The sequence below is a fragment of the Habropoda laboriosa genome, unplaced genomic scaffold (assembly GCF_001263275.1).
Source record: "Habropoda laboriosa isolate 0110345459 unplaced genomic scaffold, ASM126327v1 scaffold11, whole genome shotgun sequence".
NCBI classification, from domain to species: Eukaryota; Metazoa; Arthropoda; class Insecta; order Hymenoptera; family Apidae; genus Habropoda; species Habropoda laboriosa.
The window spans coordinates 1,166,817-1,185,347 of record NW_017100150.1 but is presented as its reverse complement, the minus strand read 5'-3'; the positions used below and the strand labels follow the sequence as shown (position 1 = coordinate 1,185,347).

At 36.6% G+C, this 18,531-nt stretch overlaps 1 protein-coding gene across 1 annotated transcript in view; it reads left to right on the top strand.

Moving 5' to 3' along the window:
• The first annotated feature begins 974 nt into the window (after positions 1-974).
• Positions 975-18,531, top strand: part of LOC108574984 (tyramine receptor 1-like) — a 19,490-nt gene continuing 1,933 nt past the window's right edge. The window contains exons 1-4 of the mRNA XM_017937674.1: positions 975-1,130; positions 2,652-2,789; positions 13,182-13,294; positions 16,313-16,646. Of these exons, the coding sequence (XP_017793163.1) occupies positions 975-1,130; positions 2,652-2,789; positions 13,182-13,294; positions 16,313-16,646 (741 nt within the window). The remainder of the gene's footprint in view (positions 1,131-2,651; positions 2,790-13,181; positions 13,295-16,312; positions 16,647-18,531) is intronic.

The window sequence follows — 18,531 nt, the reverse complement described above, 5'->3', positions numbered from 1 at the left end:
CACGATTACGAACAATAAAATTTAGTTGTAGAACGTGTTCACAGAGACAACTGGTAATTCATTCACTTTCTGCGATTTTATTTCCCGGGTAATTGACGTTTCAATCGCATTCATATGTACATGACGTTATTATTTAATAGAATACGACGAAATGCGATAATTGATCGGGGATTAAGAGAAAAGTAGTAGAGATAACAAAAGTTTATTCCAACGAAATAATTGAAACATTTCTCATACTTTTGTTATTTATACTCGTCATTTACGGAGATATTTAACCCTTTGGACTCCTTTTATTCACAGTTTTATTCACAGGTATGAATGAAGTAATTTTTAAACTGCCAGTTTAAATATGTGCTACATTTTGCAACACTTCTTTTTACCTGGATGAGCAATAGGTACACACCTATACGACCCTTAATGCTATTTTCAATATAATTAGTAAATAAAATTGTTTAAACAGGTTCCTATCGACCAGACGTCGTTTGAAGTGCATTTCAACTAAAATTCTTGAAATAAAATAGGGAGTTATTGAAAAGAACCTTAAAAAAAATTTGGAGTTCAAAGGGTCAACGTGGAATCGCCGGTAAATTAAATTGAGAAAAAGAGAAAAAGAAGTACAAAGAGCATTTAAGCGTCGGCCTATTTCAGATGTTTCCCTGAAAATGCATCGGCCCCTTTTATCCACTCGTAATTTCTCGCCGACAAAAGAATGAATGGTCGCGACGACGGTAAAACCCGGAAACGTTCAGCCGTGATCAACGCGAGGGAAGTAATTGAAGAAGGGCGATTTCTCTCTTGAGGCGGTATCCGTGCGTTCTCACGGGTGGATCGATCGGTCGATCGATCGATCGTTGAGGAGACCGTTTATCTTTTATCCAAGTGAAATATATTATCTTGCAGGGAGCTGCATGATGCCCGGAAATGCGCAAATTGCTGAGCAGAAATCATCGTCAATGGACCGGGGGTAAAGCGCCATGGCGAATCAGACGGCCAATTACTATGGGGACGTTTATCAAAGGAATCACACGGTGTCGACGGACAACAGAGATACGCAAACGGAATACTACCTACCAAGTTGGACGGATCTCGGTCTGGCGGGCCTGTTCATCATGTTGATCTTCGTCACTATAGTAAGCAACGATTAGACGTACACTGTATGTTCGAAGGAACCTTAGTTTGCAGTTGTCAGCTAGATATAGTCGGATTGAATTTTGGAAAGACTTTGGTACAGACGTTGCTAACGCCTAGAAATTGAAACCCAAGTGAAAAAAGAATCGTTAGGTCAGTTGGGGTTTAAATCCCCGTCGAGCAGTCTGGTGGATTTGGACGGATCGGTTCTATTTGCCGGTGGTTTGGCCGGGATGTAGATGTTTGCTGAACGGAGGAATAAAACATTATACTGGGGAACTCGAAATGTCCGTAAGGACGGTGCAGATCTCTAAATGCCCGCAAGGGCAGTGCACATCTTTAAATGCCCGCAAGGGCAGTGCACATCTTTAAATGCCCGCAAGGGCAGTGCACATCTCTGAATACCCGTGAGGGCAGTGTACAATTCGAAATGCCCGTAAGGGCAGCGCATACTAAACGTTAGGTGTAAGTCAAAAAAGTCGAATTCTGGATAACGATGGATAAAGTAAAATTTCTACAAAATTCTCTTTTATGTAAGGCACTATATAGTTATACCTTAAGCTAATAATGCCATTTTGCCCCGAAAATCAACGATAACTTTTTAACGAAGCTTCAAACGATCTATGTTTATATAACGTTCTCTTCTCACCTATACCCATAGAATACACCGACAAAGTTTGATCAGAATCAACTAAGACACCCGGTATGTGATTTTAAAGCATTCTTCGAATCGAGAATACTAGGCGAAGAGGGAAATTGCTCGTGTTTTCGGCTGTACAGTTTTGAAGGTTTCCGAGATATTTCTGAGCATGCATTTGCTTGTAGATAAGGTATTAGAATGTGAACTGAGATTTTGCGTGGAATTTGATTTAGTTGGAATTCGTTCCTCCGCGTTTGCCTTTTCTCACTATTCTGAATTCCAGGAAGATAGGTCGCTTCAGATACTCGAAAGTTTTTGCATACTAATTGGCTGGACTAAAAGTTTCACTTTTGCATTACTATCCTGGATATCTTTCGTAAATCAAAAATTAAGTCACTCTTACACGAGTAGTATACTGAATTGCATGTTTAAATAGACTGAAGTATTTCTCATTGTTTTTTAACGAACATATTCGTCTCACTGACGAATAATTAACGCGAGCCAATTTCTGACATCTCAGATCTTCCGTTTGTTCCAAGAGATAAGCGCAAACTTAAATTAAAAGTTTATCTCAGAGTATCATTTTCCCATTTTCCATTCTGTCATTCTCAAAACTTTTCACTTCGAATATATACTACGATCGTTTATTCGTAAAATAATTCGACAAATGTTTTCGACTTTTATCTCGCCTGAGTTGATTTATCTTGTTATTAATGGCCAGGCTGTTTTAGAGCAATCCTGATATATCAGCATTATTATCGCAAAGTGGTAGGTTAAGTGTACGTAACACGGTTAATGAAGCCTTTGTGACGCACTAAAGTTGCAATCAACGCTGCTTGACGGGTTGCACATAGTAAAATTTCTGTTTTTTATTGTATCCTAGGTGGGCAACACTTTAGTAATTGCTGCTGTGATAACAACTAGGCGGCTACGGTCTGTTACTAATTGTTTCGTATCCAGTTTGGCCGCTGCGGATTTATTGGTTGGCTTGGCAGTGATGCCACCGGCCGTATTGCTACAGGTATGTATACGTGCGTAAAAATGAGCATAAAAAATCAAGATTGGTAAAGGTAGAAAATTAAAGGAGCATTTTAACTATATTTTTCTAACCAAAAAAATGTTCAATGTGAGCAGAAAGAAGTAGAAAAAACATTACAAGTATGACTAAGGGAAAATATTATAAATACTGATATATTGATGAATATAAATTAAAAGAAATTATTCGTTAATAAAAATCGACGACCAAATGAATTTCGTCTGGTGCTCGCGAAATTAAGTAGTACGTGTCAACGATGTGCGCTCCGTCGTCCCAGATTCCGTACGTTTTTCTACTGAAAACTATAAATGTCGATGTTATATTACAAATGATCGTCGAATCGACAAATGTTTATCGTGAAATGTCATTCCAGACGCAAGATAAGACACTTACGCGTACAATTTATTACATTTTCAGTAATATTGTAACTTACTAAAGACGAAGCTGTAGAAGGATACTAAAATTTTCTTAAAACATTCTTGCTTAATACGAAATTAGTCGTTTTCTTATTTTAATTGGTAAACAAAAAAGGAACAATGATACGTTTTATAGAAAGATTAATAAAACTGGTACTAGCAAACTTCTTTGTGACTATTTGAAGAATAAATCGCGTATTCTTTCTTCACCTTTTCAACGTATTTGCGATTCGATCCTAAAACGTCACGTGACAATTACTAACATTGATCCTTCATTATTCTTGAACAGCGAAGAGCAATTTTGCATATAGATTGAAACCGAGTTGGTCCATAGTGAATGCTTTTCGATACGATGCTATCCAATCATCCGAATTCTGTGAGGACAATTCTTAATGAGGATATTTTTTAGGTACTTTAATAGGCGTGAGTAATAGGAAACCGTTCAAAGATAATCGATTCATAAAGCAATTTTTATCACAAACGTGCTCGTTGTTCCGTGCTACTATTCAAACTCGCCAGAATTTCACTCGGAAAAATTTAATAGCTATTTTATCTCAGTTCTTTTTCCGATCAAAATGAAACGTATCGTGAAACTTCGACGCATCATATTTTTTTTTTCTAAAATAAAGAACGCACAACAGTGCAATATAGTGTTAACACTAGAACTACCAGCCGAGTCAAAATGACCCATTAGCGACTTTCCAAAAGTGAATTTTTATGTAGGTAAACCGTGATTGGAAAATTCGATTCATATCGACACAAATGGAAGCGTACATGTAGAAAATAAATTCGGAAAGTTACAAACGATAATACTTACCAGTACTGAACATACTAAACGTTAGGTGTAAGTCAAAAAAGTCGAATTCTGGATAACGATGGATAAAGTAAAATTTCTACAAAATTCTCTTTTATGTAAGGCACTATATAGTTATACCTTAAGCTAATAATGCCATTTTGCCCCGAAAATCAACGATAACTTTTTAACGAAGCTTCAAACGATCTATGTTTATATAACGTTCTCTTCTCACCTATACCCATAGAATACACCGACAAAGTTTGATCAGAATCAACTAAGACACCCGGTATGTGATTTTAAAGCATTCTTCGAATCGAGAATACTAGGCGAAGAGGGAAATTGCTCGTGTTTTCGGCTGTACAGTTTTGAAGGTTTCCGAGATATTTCTGAGCATGCATTTGCTTGTAGATAAGGTATTAGAATGTGAACTGAGATTTTGCGTGGAATTTGATTTAGTTGGAATTCGTTCCTCCGCGTTTGCCTTTTCTCACTATTCTGAATTCCAGGAAGATAGGTCGCTTCAGATACTCGAAAGTTTTTGCATACTAATTGGCTGGACTAAAAGTTTCACTTTTGCATTACTATCCTGGATATCTTTCGTAAATCAAAAATTAAGTCACTCTTACACGAGTAGTATACTGAATTGCATGTTTAAATAGACTGAAGTATTTCTCATTGTTTTTTTACGAACATATTCGTCTCACTGACGAATAATTAACGCGAGCCAATTTCTGACATCTCAGATCTTCCGTTTGTTCCAAGAGATAAGCGCAAACTTAAATTAAAAGTTTATCTCAGAGTATCTTTTTCCCATTTTCCATTCTGTCATTCTCAAAACTTTTCACTTCGAATATATACTACGATCGTTTATTCGTAAAATAATTCGACAAATATTTTCGACTTTTATCTCGCCTGAGTTGATTTATCTTGTTATTAATGGCCAGGCTGTTTTAGAGCAATCCTGATATATCAGCATTATTATCGCAAAGTGGTAGGTTAAGTGTACGTAACACGGTTAATGAAGCCTTTGTGACGCACTAAAGTTGCAATCAACGCTGCTTGACGGGTTGCACATAGTAAAATTTCTGTTTTTTATTGTATCCTAGGTGGGCAACACTTTAGTAATTGCTGCTGTGATAACAACTAGGCGGCTACGGTCTGTTACTAATTGTTTCGTATCCAGTTTGGCCGCTGCGGATTTATTGGTTGGCTTGGCAGTGATGCCACCGGCCGTATTGCTACAGGTATGTACACGTGCGTAAAAATGAGCATAAAAAATCAAGATTGGTAAAGGTAGAAAATTAAAGGAGCATTTTAACTATATTTTTCTAACCAAAAAAATGTTCAATGTGAGCAGAAAGAAGTAGAAAAAACATTACAAGTATGACTAAGGGAAAATATTATAAATACTGATATATTGATGAATATAAATTAAAAGAAATTATTCGTTAATAAAAATCGACGACCAAATGAATTTCGTCTGGTGCTCGCGAAATTAAGTAGTACGTGTCAACGATGTGCGCTCGGTCGTCCCAGATTCCGTACGTTTTTCTACTGAAAACTATAAATGTCGATGTTATATTACAAATGATCGTCGAATCGACAAATGTTTATCGTGAAATGTCATTCCAGACGCAAGATAAGACACTTACGCGTACAATTTATTACATTTTCAGTAATATTGTAACTTACTAAAGACGAAGCTGTAGAAGGATACTAAAATTTTCTTAAAACATTCTTGCTTAATACGAAATTAGTCGTTTTCTTATTTTAATTGGTAAACAAAAAAGGAACAATGATACGTTTTACAGAAAGATTAATAAAACTGGTACTAGCAAACTTCTTTGTGACTATTTGAAGAATAAATCGCGTATTCTTTCTTCACCTTTTCAACGTATTTGCGATTCGATCCTAAAACGTCACGTGACAATTACTAACATTGATCCTTCATTATTCTTGAACAGCGAAGAGCAATTTTGCATATAGATTGAAACCGAGTTGGTCCATAGTGAATGCTTTTCGATACGATGCTATCCAATCATCCGAATTCTGTGAGGACAATTCTTAATGAGGATATTTTTTAGGTACTTTAATAGGCGTGAGTAATAGGAAACCGTTCAAAGATAATCGATTCATAAAGCAATTTTTATCACAAACGTGCTCGTTGTTCCGTGCTACTATTCAAACTCGCCAGAATTTCACTCGGAAAAATTTAATAGCTATTTTATCTCAGTTCTTTTTCCGATCAAAATGAAACGTATCGTGAAACTTCGACGCATCATATTTTTTTTTCTAAAATAAAGAACGCACAACAGTGCAATATAGTGTTAACACTAGAACTACCAGCCGAGTCAAAATGACCCATTAGCGACTTTCCAAAAGTGAATTTTTATGTAGGTAAACCGTGATTGGAAAATTCGATTCATATCGACACAAATGGAAGCGTACATGTAGAAAATAAATTCGGAAAGTTACAAACGATAATACTTACCAGTACTGAACATTCACGCTTTTTCGAAAGATTCTAATGGGACATTTCGACCCAGTCGGTAGTTCTAGTGTTAATGAAGACATACCTTCGGTGAAGAATAAATAATAATAAATACTATAATTTTAATTCGTTGATATTGTTTAATGAAGAACAAAGTGTACCGTTATAATTTTACGTTGCACACTGAAGTTTAATAAATTTTAGCACGTTGAAAAATATTTTCATTTATTCTTCGCTTACTCGACAGAATTTAATACATTTTTATTTAAACCTACAATTAACGGACTGCACTTTAATACCTTTCATGTGAATCTAGTACATAATATCGCTATAATTGGCATATGCTTTCATTCTAACATAACAACACACAAACTACATTTCACAATAAATTTCCATATTTATCCCACCTCTTATTTGTCTCGTAACTAAATGTGCATGTTATATCACCCGTAACACGTGAAATTATCGCAAAAGACTACATTAATTTGCGGTGAACCCGCCGCGTTCAAAACTCCTACACTATTCAATATTTCGATTACATGCGGTAACTTTGAAACCGTAGAATTGGAAACGAGAATAACCATTATGCGGTTCATTTTCGAAGCGAATTCGTTTCAAAGCGAGTATAAAATAACGTAATTCCGGGTGTCAATTGAATCCTTGCTAGCGACGCTTACTTTGTGAACTTGTGCAACAAAATGACACGATACACTCAAAAGCTACGTTACTTGGCTAAAAGTTCCGCTTCGAATACAACCCGTCGTCGCGTCACGGAATATCAATGAGAATAACGGACGTAGAGACAGGTCGCGAGAGTTCTTTTCCGGGCTGAGAATAATTCATTTGTAACCTCCTTTTACCAGATAAATTCAAGCGTTTCGCATAACTAACCGGGGCTCAATTAAAGGGGTATAATGCAACCACTTTGATTAATCATTCGTTGAATATTCTTAAATGGTAAGAGAAAATTGACGTTAGGTCATTAACGACTCTGTATTTTTCTTTATATTATGTTCTCTACTTTTTCCACTGTGTTTTGGGCAATCAAGAATTCTATGGATCACTGATAATCTCGCACTGATGATATTACGTAATTACGTATTATGATAAATTCGTAAACGTTGAAATTTCTTCCTTCCAAACCAAAGCTTCAAATTTTCTCGGAGTGCAAAGTGTTGAAAAGTAGCTTCGTTAATTTTTCAAGAAATATTCGAAATGAGACAACAGTCCTGCTCCCAGTTCACCAACTCCATAAAGTAACAAAAGAAATAAATTCGTAAACGTTAAAATTTCTTCTTTTCAAACCAAAGCTTCAAATTTTCTCGTAGTGCATAGGGTTAAAAAGTAGCTTCGTTAATTTTTCACGAAACCCTCGGAATAAGACAAAAATCGAGCTTCCACTTCGCCAAATCCATTCTCGAAATAGAACAATCGAATCGCGCGTTGACAGAAACGTTCTCGCCCCAAGTCTCCAGCAAAAAGCAACAAAATCAAAATCGACCGTGTAATTTGCAATTACGAAGTTTCCCGGCGAAACAAGAGAATTATTACCGAAACGCGGTGAAGTTTTTGATAAGGGAAGTTTCGAAATTGCGGTCAAAGGGTTTCCATTAAATTGTTCACTCGCCTTGAGTAAATCTCGAAAGTCCATCATCTCGAGGTATTATAAAATCTCCCGTATAATGGGATAAAGCATTAAAAGACATACAATGGGTGGAACACGTCTAAAGCCGAGCCGCGTATAATACACCTACACAATTTTTCCGCGACAGAAAGGGAATAGACGTACACAGAGATGTTCTACATTTCCTTTTCTCGTCTTTTTGCCGCGCCGTAACGCGTTGCAAAAGATAGGTAAGATGAGGAGCAGTACAATCTGGACAATGCCACGAGGATTTCAAAGTGCTTTCTCCGTGATGATTTCGTAGTTACCGGATTTTATTTCGATAAAATAAACAGGAACGTACGATGTGAATTTCAAATAAGTTCGTCACCGTTACGCGCTTAAGGGGGTCTTCTAGTTTCAAAAAAATCGATTTTTATTTTTTTTGCATATATCGAAAGTACAGCTCTTCAAGAATGTACTCCTGAAGTTTTATAGTTGTATTTAATAAAGTAACGAAGTTATAGCTCGTTTAGTGTGACATATCAAGGGAGAATTTAAATTGCACTGAAAACTTTAAACGCGTTTTTCTCGGAACCATGTTTTCTGAAATGGTTGCCACGATCTGGCAAAAACTACTCAACCAATCGAACTCAAATTTTTCACATATCTTCAGAACACGTGTGACTATGGTCGGTAGTAGAATTATGCCAAAATATATATTTTTCCGATTTTTAGAGCCTCTGAAAGACGAAAAAAAGTCGAAAAAATCGATACTTCGTATTCAGAGTGCCGCCATTTTTTAAATTTTCAATATTCTTCTTTTATTCTACTACCGACCATAGCGACATGCATACTAAACAAGAATCAATTGAATTTTTTATTTCTGATAAGCAGAACAGCTCAAATCATGGCAACCATGGACCTACCTTCTTTTTCATGCTCCTGTTTCACGTGTTCCACAGCAGTCATATTTAATTATTTTTCAGCAACAAAAATTTGTAATGATTTTTCAAGGACAAGTAAATGCACAGGAATAAAGCTCATGTTAATAACTTTTACCGTACTTCTGTAATAAATTAGCAAAAAAGGTCTAAAAAACGGCCGTCACACTAGAAGACCCCCTTAACCCTCATCCGTCCTTCGTGCCAATTTGACAAACTTTTCCGGTAAACAATTGTATTATTCGGCTATCTGTAGAAAAAATTTTTCGTTTATTTTGTATATTTAATAGAAGAATTTACAAAATTAATTATTTATCTTTTCGTTTAATTAATTTTTTACCATTGTGTCAAATTAACACCGAAGGACCTATTAAGATGCGAGGGTTAATATCGTCACGTTGTTATCAGAAATCTGATTATATTGCAGTGTCTGGAGAATCGTTTCATTTTTATCGGATACAAGATTTTACGCTCTTTATGCACTGCAGCCGTAATAGTATCACGGTTAAATTAATCGTAGGTGATACTTTCACATAGATTTACATAGATTGCTTTAATTCATGCTTGGGTAAAATTACTCTTCGCATGTAACGTGTAACAAGCTCCCTTATAAAACATAACGTTCGAGTTTTTCGCATATAATAGCTCTCCGAAGAGCAATTAAGAATGAAGCATTGTGACGGTAAAAACAGTGGTCTAATCAAACCAGCCATCTCGGAAATTAATGTTTCAAGTATGTTCAAGCTTCGTCCAATTTTACATTCTTTCATATATTTAACTCGGTTATAGTAGGTAACTATTAGAAAAAAAATTTTCGGTGTTGGTAATTATTACACGTGTATGTGCCAACTACTTATTGTCGCGATGGTGATCGCGCTTTATTAGTGATGTCGATTGTTGCGGACTGGACCGCACTGGTGTATCAAGATGTCGAGTATTGCCTGTTAGAGCGCTCAAAGTGGTGTCGATTGTTTCTAAGTATATTAGAATCTCCTCGAATGTCGTGAACTGGCTGTATATATCTCCTTTCGCCAAAATGGGCAGTTTACCTTGTTGGCAAATCATGGGCCTTTCACCCCATAGAGCCGCTCTCCTAGGCCCTCGTGCACTCCCCTGTGGTCCGCAGAGTAGGGCGGTGGCAGAGAGGGAGAGACGGTCCCAAAACGGGGGTGTCAGCCCCGCGTGGCGATCTTGCCGAAACGTCGACTTTGCGGGTTTATGGCATGTTTACCGTTACTGAGCGCGCAGAGGCAAGTACCGGCTTACCATGTGGTCCGCAGAAGTGGAGAATTTCCGCGGCCATCAGGTAATAAGCCGGATTTGCCCTCTGGCTTGAATAGGCTATTGTTATCAAAAAACTTGTAGAAAAGCTTCTCAAAAGTAACGTCGCTTGGAATTCGTGCCATAAACCCCGGTTGGTTAAACAAATTACGTAGAAAAATTGAATTAATACTTGACCGAATGAGTAGGTTCTGTGTAAATATTATTTCCCCATAATGTTGGATATATATATGGTATTTAACAAGACGTCGTTAATCTCTGTCAGCTGTACTTATGTTTCAGACTACTTTCAGTTATTTATCGATAAATTGGTTCGACAAATTCTTTACAAATTGCTTGAAATTCTTTAACAGTGGAATATTAGTTCGTGGTCCTTTATCGAAGCAGCTGAGATGCTTTGAATTTTTCTGATAAGCTTTCTTATACTTCCTCTATTTACTTTCCCTATTAATCATTTGATCGTTAATTACTGTCGCTTGATAACTACACTCGTGTGCAATGTAATATTAGTTGTATGGAAATTAATTATGCAGTATATGAACATTACGGTTTCACAAGCCTTGCAGTATTTTGTATTGTAACAGCAGGTAGTTATGACAAAATTTTAAATAACACTGTACCTATTTCGTTACTGAATTGAAAGGTACATATAAAATACATAACGTTGCATTTTATGCTGTAAATGGATATCAGTAAAAAATTCAAATGGATACGTTAAGAACACGTTAAACCTTCTACTCCTAAAGTAAAAGTTATGTTTTATTCTGCGTGAAGAAAATGCGAAAAATGTATTTATTAGGATAGATATAGAAAAATATTACTACGAAATCATAAAAGGAAAAATTGCTAGGAAGAGTATGATGTCAGTTTTGTAACTTTTAATAAATTAAGTTCGGGGAATTTATTGTGTTATTTTATTTTCGTTCCGTTGCTTCACTTTAACGTATTCAAACTTTTCTGTGGGACAGATACACATACGAATCTGAAAAGTAACTTAAAAAATCATAACTGTATGAATATAACCATATTTTCAATTTTCTTTTTTAAAAAATCTCAGAATCGTTTAATTTCATGTCAACATTAAAAACAATGTGTCTATGATACATCAATGAATCAAAATTGCCATTTAGTTACTAATTATTACCACATTTTCTCTTTTCTTTTTTAAAAACTCTTACAGAATCGTTTAATTTTATATCTAAGTTAAAAAAATGTCAACGATATGTCAGTGTCAATGATATGTCCAGGTTGAAACATTCAAAAATTAAATTAATTAAAAAAAAGTTTTTTAGTCCATCCGACTAGATCAAACAGAAAATAAGAATAACTCGGAAAGAACACGTGTGGCCTGCACCTATCCACTCCGAATCCGTTAAGTTCAATTGTATCGGTTGAAGTGTGCTTTCTCTTAGATCCATTTACAGATTAAAATGGAACGTCGCACGTGCGGCCAGAGCAAACGAACGAAAACAAACCTCAATATCCGCGCGTCCATAGGCACTCCGCGGAATCATTTGCAACGCTAACGAAACGCCGCGTGCGTTCTGTTCCTCACTCACAGGCCAAATGGCTGTGTGAATAAAAGAGAACGTTTTAAAACATGAATTCTCCGTCTAACTTTTTTCCTATTATATTGCTGTCTATAGTGTACGAAAAACCCTTGCTTCTTAACCCTTTCTCTAAGAATTACGTGTATATATGATCTGCAAGAATTATAAACTCATTTAAGAAGAGCGTACACATACGCCCGTCTAATACGTACAATTTGAAAATTTATTTTCGCACTTCGCAAATAAAATACCGCTGTCGAGTAAAAGTTAGGCAATATGTATCTGAGTGTATTAGACATTTGATTATTGTGAAACATTTGATTTTATTTTTATCTTTTTTTTTTTGTTTCGTTGAATACGCAGGGAGTATTTTTTGTTGCAAGTGTGTCGTAGCGAAAGGGTTGAATTGGCAGACTTGCGATAAATGTAACATTGACAATGTTAATTTTTTATTTTATTATTCAATATATATATATCTACGGAAGTATTGCATTTATTGGATATATATATACTACTTCATCATTTCCTATCAGAGATTAGCATAGCGAAAGGGTTAAGGAGTTACATCACCCTGAGACGTCTAAAAATAGGTAAAAGTTTGGGAATTTTTTCGCAGGTAACTGCTGAATGAAAATTTTCAATTTTTTTAGAGGATATAAATATAAGCTTCAGCTTTCTTTTGCAATTTTTATAAAATAAAAATGTTACAAAATGAAGGAGTTACTGCGAAACCTTTTTTGCTGGAATATCGACCAACGTTGGCAATAATTGGAATATCCGAAATAAACATAAATAAATATAACGTAGCTTAAAATTTTTCAAAAATTTTAATTATTATAGAAATGGTACCAATTTGAACAGGAAAAATCACTTTTTACCAAAAAGAAAGCGATTTCAAACGTTTCTAAAAAGTTAAATAATCGACATATCGAAAACATAGTAAACCACATTATAAACAATACATTTTTATTCATAAATCAATAAAAACTTTTTATTTCAGACATTCCAATCCTTCCCAACGATGGTGGATATCGATCGATATTCCAGCAAAAGAAATTTCCCAGTAACTCCTTAATTTTGTAACATTTTAACTTCCAAGAAATTCGAGAAGAAAGCAGAAGGTTACGTTTATATCCACCGAAAAACTTGAAACTTTTCATTCAGTGGTTACCTACGAAAAAAATTCCCGAAGTTTAGCCTATTTTTAGGCGCCTCGGGGGTGCTGTAGCCTCTTAAACGGTTATTTAGCGAGGCGAAATTTTCAACGAGATGTCTAACAAAACGAATTTGACGAAGCTCACAGGTGGTACTTGGGTGTTGGGTGAAGTACTTTGCGACTCGTGGGTCTCCCTCGACGTTCTCCTCTGTACTGCCAGCATTCTCTCGTTATGCGCCATATCCATAGACAGGTGAGTCGTTCTTGAATCGCGGCACGTAAATGGAACAAGATTACCGTGAAAGATTTTCTCGCGTGTGTGAATAGAGTGGCGAACGTCGTTTGGTGTAGTATATATCGGTCGAATTCCGGAAAGTCAAGTATCCTGTTTAGTCAACGAAATGCCGGCCTCGCGTTAGAAAAGGGATCGTTTAAAGTTTAGAGGGGATTTGCCGTGGAAGAGAGGAAAAAAACGCGGTATGGTGAAAGGAGGATGTTAAAAAAAGGTCAATTTTGGCATACGGCCGGAACGAAAAATTTTTTACAGCATGATTCTACGAATCCTGAGGAATAAAAAAATGTAATTGTCATTTTTCCCGGAAAAGATGGGAAAGTTATGAAAAATGCGGTTCAAGGAAAGAATATGACCATACTTATAACTTATATTCCGTCTCGTTTAAACTTAGGATAGGATAAAACGAAACTGTTGCAGTAATTAATCTAATTAGCTATACGTAGGCTCTCCTCTATAACTCAATCATTCGATTGTGTACGTATGTATACATACATATTATTCACGAATATACATACCATGAAACTGTAGCTGTGTAGCTCGCAGAGTCACGCTTCTCGTTTGATTATTCTCCCAAGCTGAGCTGTCCGTTGTGTACTTGAATTCGGTGCACTAACTTCTTGTATGCAGCGGCACTTAATTCACTCGAACGAATATGCTAAGTACGTAAATTGATTCGAAATCTACGCACAATAGAAACCGCTTTATTCGAGGTAGCACTGAATTTTCTACAACACTATGATAGCACGGTGCAAACGTCATTAGTCGACGCACTCGTTCGGTAGGCCTCTAGACAGCAACTGCGTACGTGACGATTTGCCCGATTCTGCTCCCTGGCACGCAGCATTCTGGGAAAAATCCTAGGCGTGTTAGTGACCCTCAAGTATGTACGTGGGCCTAGTCAACCTCACGTATCAAAACATTGCGCGAGGCTCGCGATATTTTTTGCTAGTGAAACATAAGAAACTCGAGCAAAACATAAGAAATTCGAGCCAGAGTCGTTGTCTGTATTAGATGGAACTACACACGAAGCTACGTGCCATTTTGAAAGTAAAACTATCGCGAGAGAGAGGGATTGCTCTCGAGAGTATCTCTCGCGAGTGGACACTCCCCCTGAGCTGGACTGTCCGAGAGTAAAGTCGACTGTCCGAGAGTAAAGTCAACTGTCTGAGAGTGAACGTGTCCAGACTTGTTCTCGAATGGGTACGAAATCAGACTGCTGTCGGACAGTTGCTTTGCAAAGACCAAGTAGTTTCGCATTCTGAAGAGAACTCTCGTGCGAGGAAAAAATGTCAGGAAAAGAAACTGGTCGAGAAATGAAATTATGGATTTAATCACTCTCCGTTGAAGAAAAATCGGTGTTGTGGAATCCGTAACGGAGAGAGAATATCGTAACAGAGAAAATTGTGAATATATGATAAATGTGTAAATTGATTCGAAATGTGTATAATCGAAGACGCACTGTATTCCCTGCAAGACTAATCACGCAGTATAAGCGACGTTCGTGACTTCTTAACTTCTTAGAGTTCGTGATATTTCTTGCGTGCCAAACATAAGAAACATAAGCTAGCTGTCTATTCGCGCACAGAAAAGAGTTAGCGGGATAAGAATTTTCTGATTTTATATTACTTTTATTGGGAAAACCGAGAACAAACACCACGCACGTAGTCTTAATACAATACAGTACGCCATACTTCTTTTCGCTCGACGCATGCGCGATCGCCGCTCCCAACGCCGCTCGACGGACGCATGCGCGATCGCTGCTCCCAACGCCGCTCAGCGGACGCACGCCGATCACGATAAAAAGACGCGCCCCTTTTAAATTCAAACCGTTACACTATCCGTTTGAGAGTAAAACTATCCCGAGTTTCTCACGAGTGGACACTGCGTCCGAGAGTGACTGTCTGAGAGCATCGCTCAACTCTCTGAGAGTTACGACTCGAATAAACAATTATTTTTCATAACTTTCCCATCATTTCCGGGAAAAATAACAATTACATTTTTCGTTCCTTAGGATGCGTAGAATCATGCTGTAAACAAATTTTTCGTTCCGGCCGTATCCCAAAATTGGCCTTTCTTTAACATCCGCCTTAAGTGGCCGATCACGTCCCCGCTTTTCTCCTCTGCGCGCGTTTTACATACATATATCGATCTGTGCTTAAATCGCTGAGACGTAACCGTATCGTTGAAAATTAAAAGTATGAAAAACCATTGTTGGACACGCCAGTAAGAGAATTTTCTGATATTTTAATTTGCAATGGTTTGTTTGCTTTTTATTAAAATAGCACGATGCAATATCATTCTCGATCGAAGTTTCTAATTTGGAAACAGTTGGAGGCACTTTTTACATGAAAATTACAAAAAAAAAATTGAATTTTGGTTTTCAATAAATTTCCATTGTATTTTCTTTTGAATCTGATTACGTATCACTTTTGTAACTTTTAAGAAATTATGTTTAGGAAGTTTATTTTTGCTTGTATTAAAACTTTTTTATGCAACATAAAAATTTCAAAAATGACTTAAAGTAGACAAACAAAATTTTGTGTAATATTATAAATTACAACTTAAATAGAGGTGTGCAGTTAATATGCCTTAAATTGGAGCTCTAAGTTGTATTTATAATACCATAATTAACACGAAACAAATAATACAGTACTACTTAATTTTCAATATAGTTTAAGTAAAAAATTGCACAACAAAATATTCATAGCACAAGTGTCTCCAAAATACGTTAAAATTGCAAACAAAAAGTGAATCAAATAACAAATCTTCCTTAAAGTTCACTTATTTCACCAACAAACTGCTTTCTCACTTAATTAACTCCACCATAGTCATCGAAACGTATAACATCGTCTCTCGAAGTAACACTTACAATTCAAAGTAGAATCAATCGAAATTACTTTCTAGTCGATAAAAAATTCTAAAAAAATCACAGAAAACTGGTAGAAAATTTCGAACTGACTTCAACTCTCGTTCAAGGTACCTAGCCGTAACTCAACCGCTGGTATACAGCCGACGACGACGTAGCAAAAGATTAGCCGGCTTGATGATTGTCGCTGTATGGGTGCTGGCCGGCGCTATCACCAGTCCACCGCTGCTCGGATGTTTTCCACGTGCAACGAATCGTGACAAGAAAAAGTGCTCGTATAATATGGACTCTTCGTACGTGATATTTTCCGCGATAGGTTCCTTTTTCCTGCCGATGCTGGTGATGCTTTACGTTTACGGGAAAATATCCTGCGTGATTGCCAGCCGACACAGAAACCTCGAGGCTACGGAAAACGAAAATATTCGACCGCGTCGCAACGTTTTGGTAAGAACGCTTTCAAACTATTATTTTCTGGTACTCTAGCGTTGCTGCTGTTAAGTTTTCTGTAGAAACGGTTTATGGCACGATCGACCGGGAACGGTTATTAAAGAGTTGATGATTTTCGTTTATTGCTTGTACGGCTCACATTACCTCCTCCAAGGGTCACTAGAATTGCTTTGCAAGATTTTTAGTAATTTGTGTCCCTCGCGCTCAATAGCCTACGAACAGCATATCTGTATGTAACGGTCCGCTTGCCGATGAGTCACCCGGAGGAAATTTCAGATTTTTGGGACTTTCCGTCCACCCCTTCCAAGGTGACAACGCGCTAAGGGCGCACTGGAAGGGAGGTAAAGATGATAATTGTAAGATGGTAATTGTCGAGTAGTCGTAGAACCACCACAAGGAGAACCAAGGAGCAACCAGTTCAAGTCCCAATCATATTGGGTGGTCCTTCGAATCATTATCCAGACGGCATAACATCGTGCAAACGCTACAAGGCTCGAAAGTTCATCGCCACAACCACGGGCATTAACAGTTGCTTTCTGTGAAATATCGAAGCTACCGAAAATTTCGAAACCTTCTTTGTTCCATTGTTCCGTTTTGTGAATAATTTATCTGTTTGAAGAGCGAAAACTGATTTCAATTTGCTAACGTTTCAGAATTTATTAGTGAATTCTATTTCTTTCATTTGCTATAAAGTCTGTGAAAAATATTGACGCGGTTGATAAACTGGTTTGAATAACTTTGTGGGATTTTTATTAAAATCTGACGAATGTCGAAGGGAGAAGTAACGAATGAATAACTAAATATTAATTGATAATTACTGGTAATGCAACAGAAAAATATCGGAAATTTTCAGATATAGAGTGACACGATTATTTAATTCGTCAAATTTATTATTTCGTAATTTGGTAACCATAACACACAATATTGAAAGCTTTTTTAATTATATTAAGCCGCCGCTGCTAACGAAAGCTTTTTCAGTTTGATTAATTTGAATTGACTTATTTGTATCAAATGTGACACTCGTGAAGCAGTAAATATTTGCGAAAAAATATTGTATAAGCACTGAATATAAGGAATGTTGCATGTAAACAATTATGCCGGCGATAAAATTCAAGGACGAAACCAATATATCCACTGGGTTAGCAAGTTTCAGAAGTGACTGTTTACAAAAGCGAGCATCTTTGCTCTTGTTTCCGTAATTTATTGACTTCCTCCTGTTTTCGGTAAAGAATGTTTTCGATTGTCATCAGAATTGTTCACGCGTGAAGGCTGCTCCTACATGCAGCCCTAGTTTCTGGCACGTCCTCTTAAATTTAAGGTTTTGCCCCTTGTCGTAATTCATTTCCCAATTTTATTCCCTCTTTGTCCATGGAACCGCGTATTTTAATGAAACTCGTTTCGTATATGCATATGGATCATTTGAAAACATTCTCGGAATGAATTATAGGTAGCAAAAAAAGTTGTGAAATTTCTAATTTATCCGTGACATTTCTGTGACAAAATTTTCTCAAAATACTTTACGATTTTTGCCATAAAGCAATAAGTTTATTGACCCAAAAATCATGAAATTAAGAAGAAAACAAATATTTTGCAAAGTTTCGTTCTTCGATTTTTTCGTAATTTTGATTTCGAGACTTAAGGTCTCATTATTTTTTTCCCAATAAAATATTCAATCTCGCTAATTTTAAAGCGTGTCAGATTCGCTAACAGCATAAATCAATCAGATGCTGATTTCAGCTTACTCGGGAAGGCCGACGAGCACGTATAAATGAAAAATCGATTCGCAATTTGAATCTATTGATACTAATGCTTGCAAACCTGTTACAACGTCACTGTTCGACAGATTTTCACTGGCAAAATGTAACGTGAAACTCGTGAATAT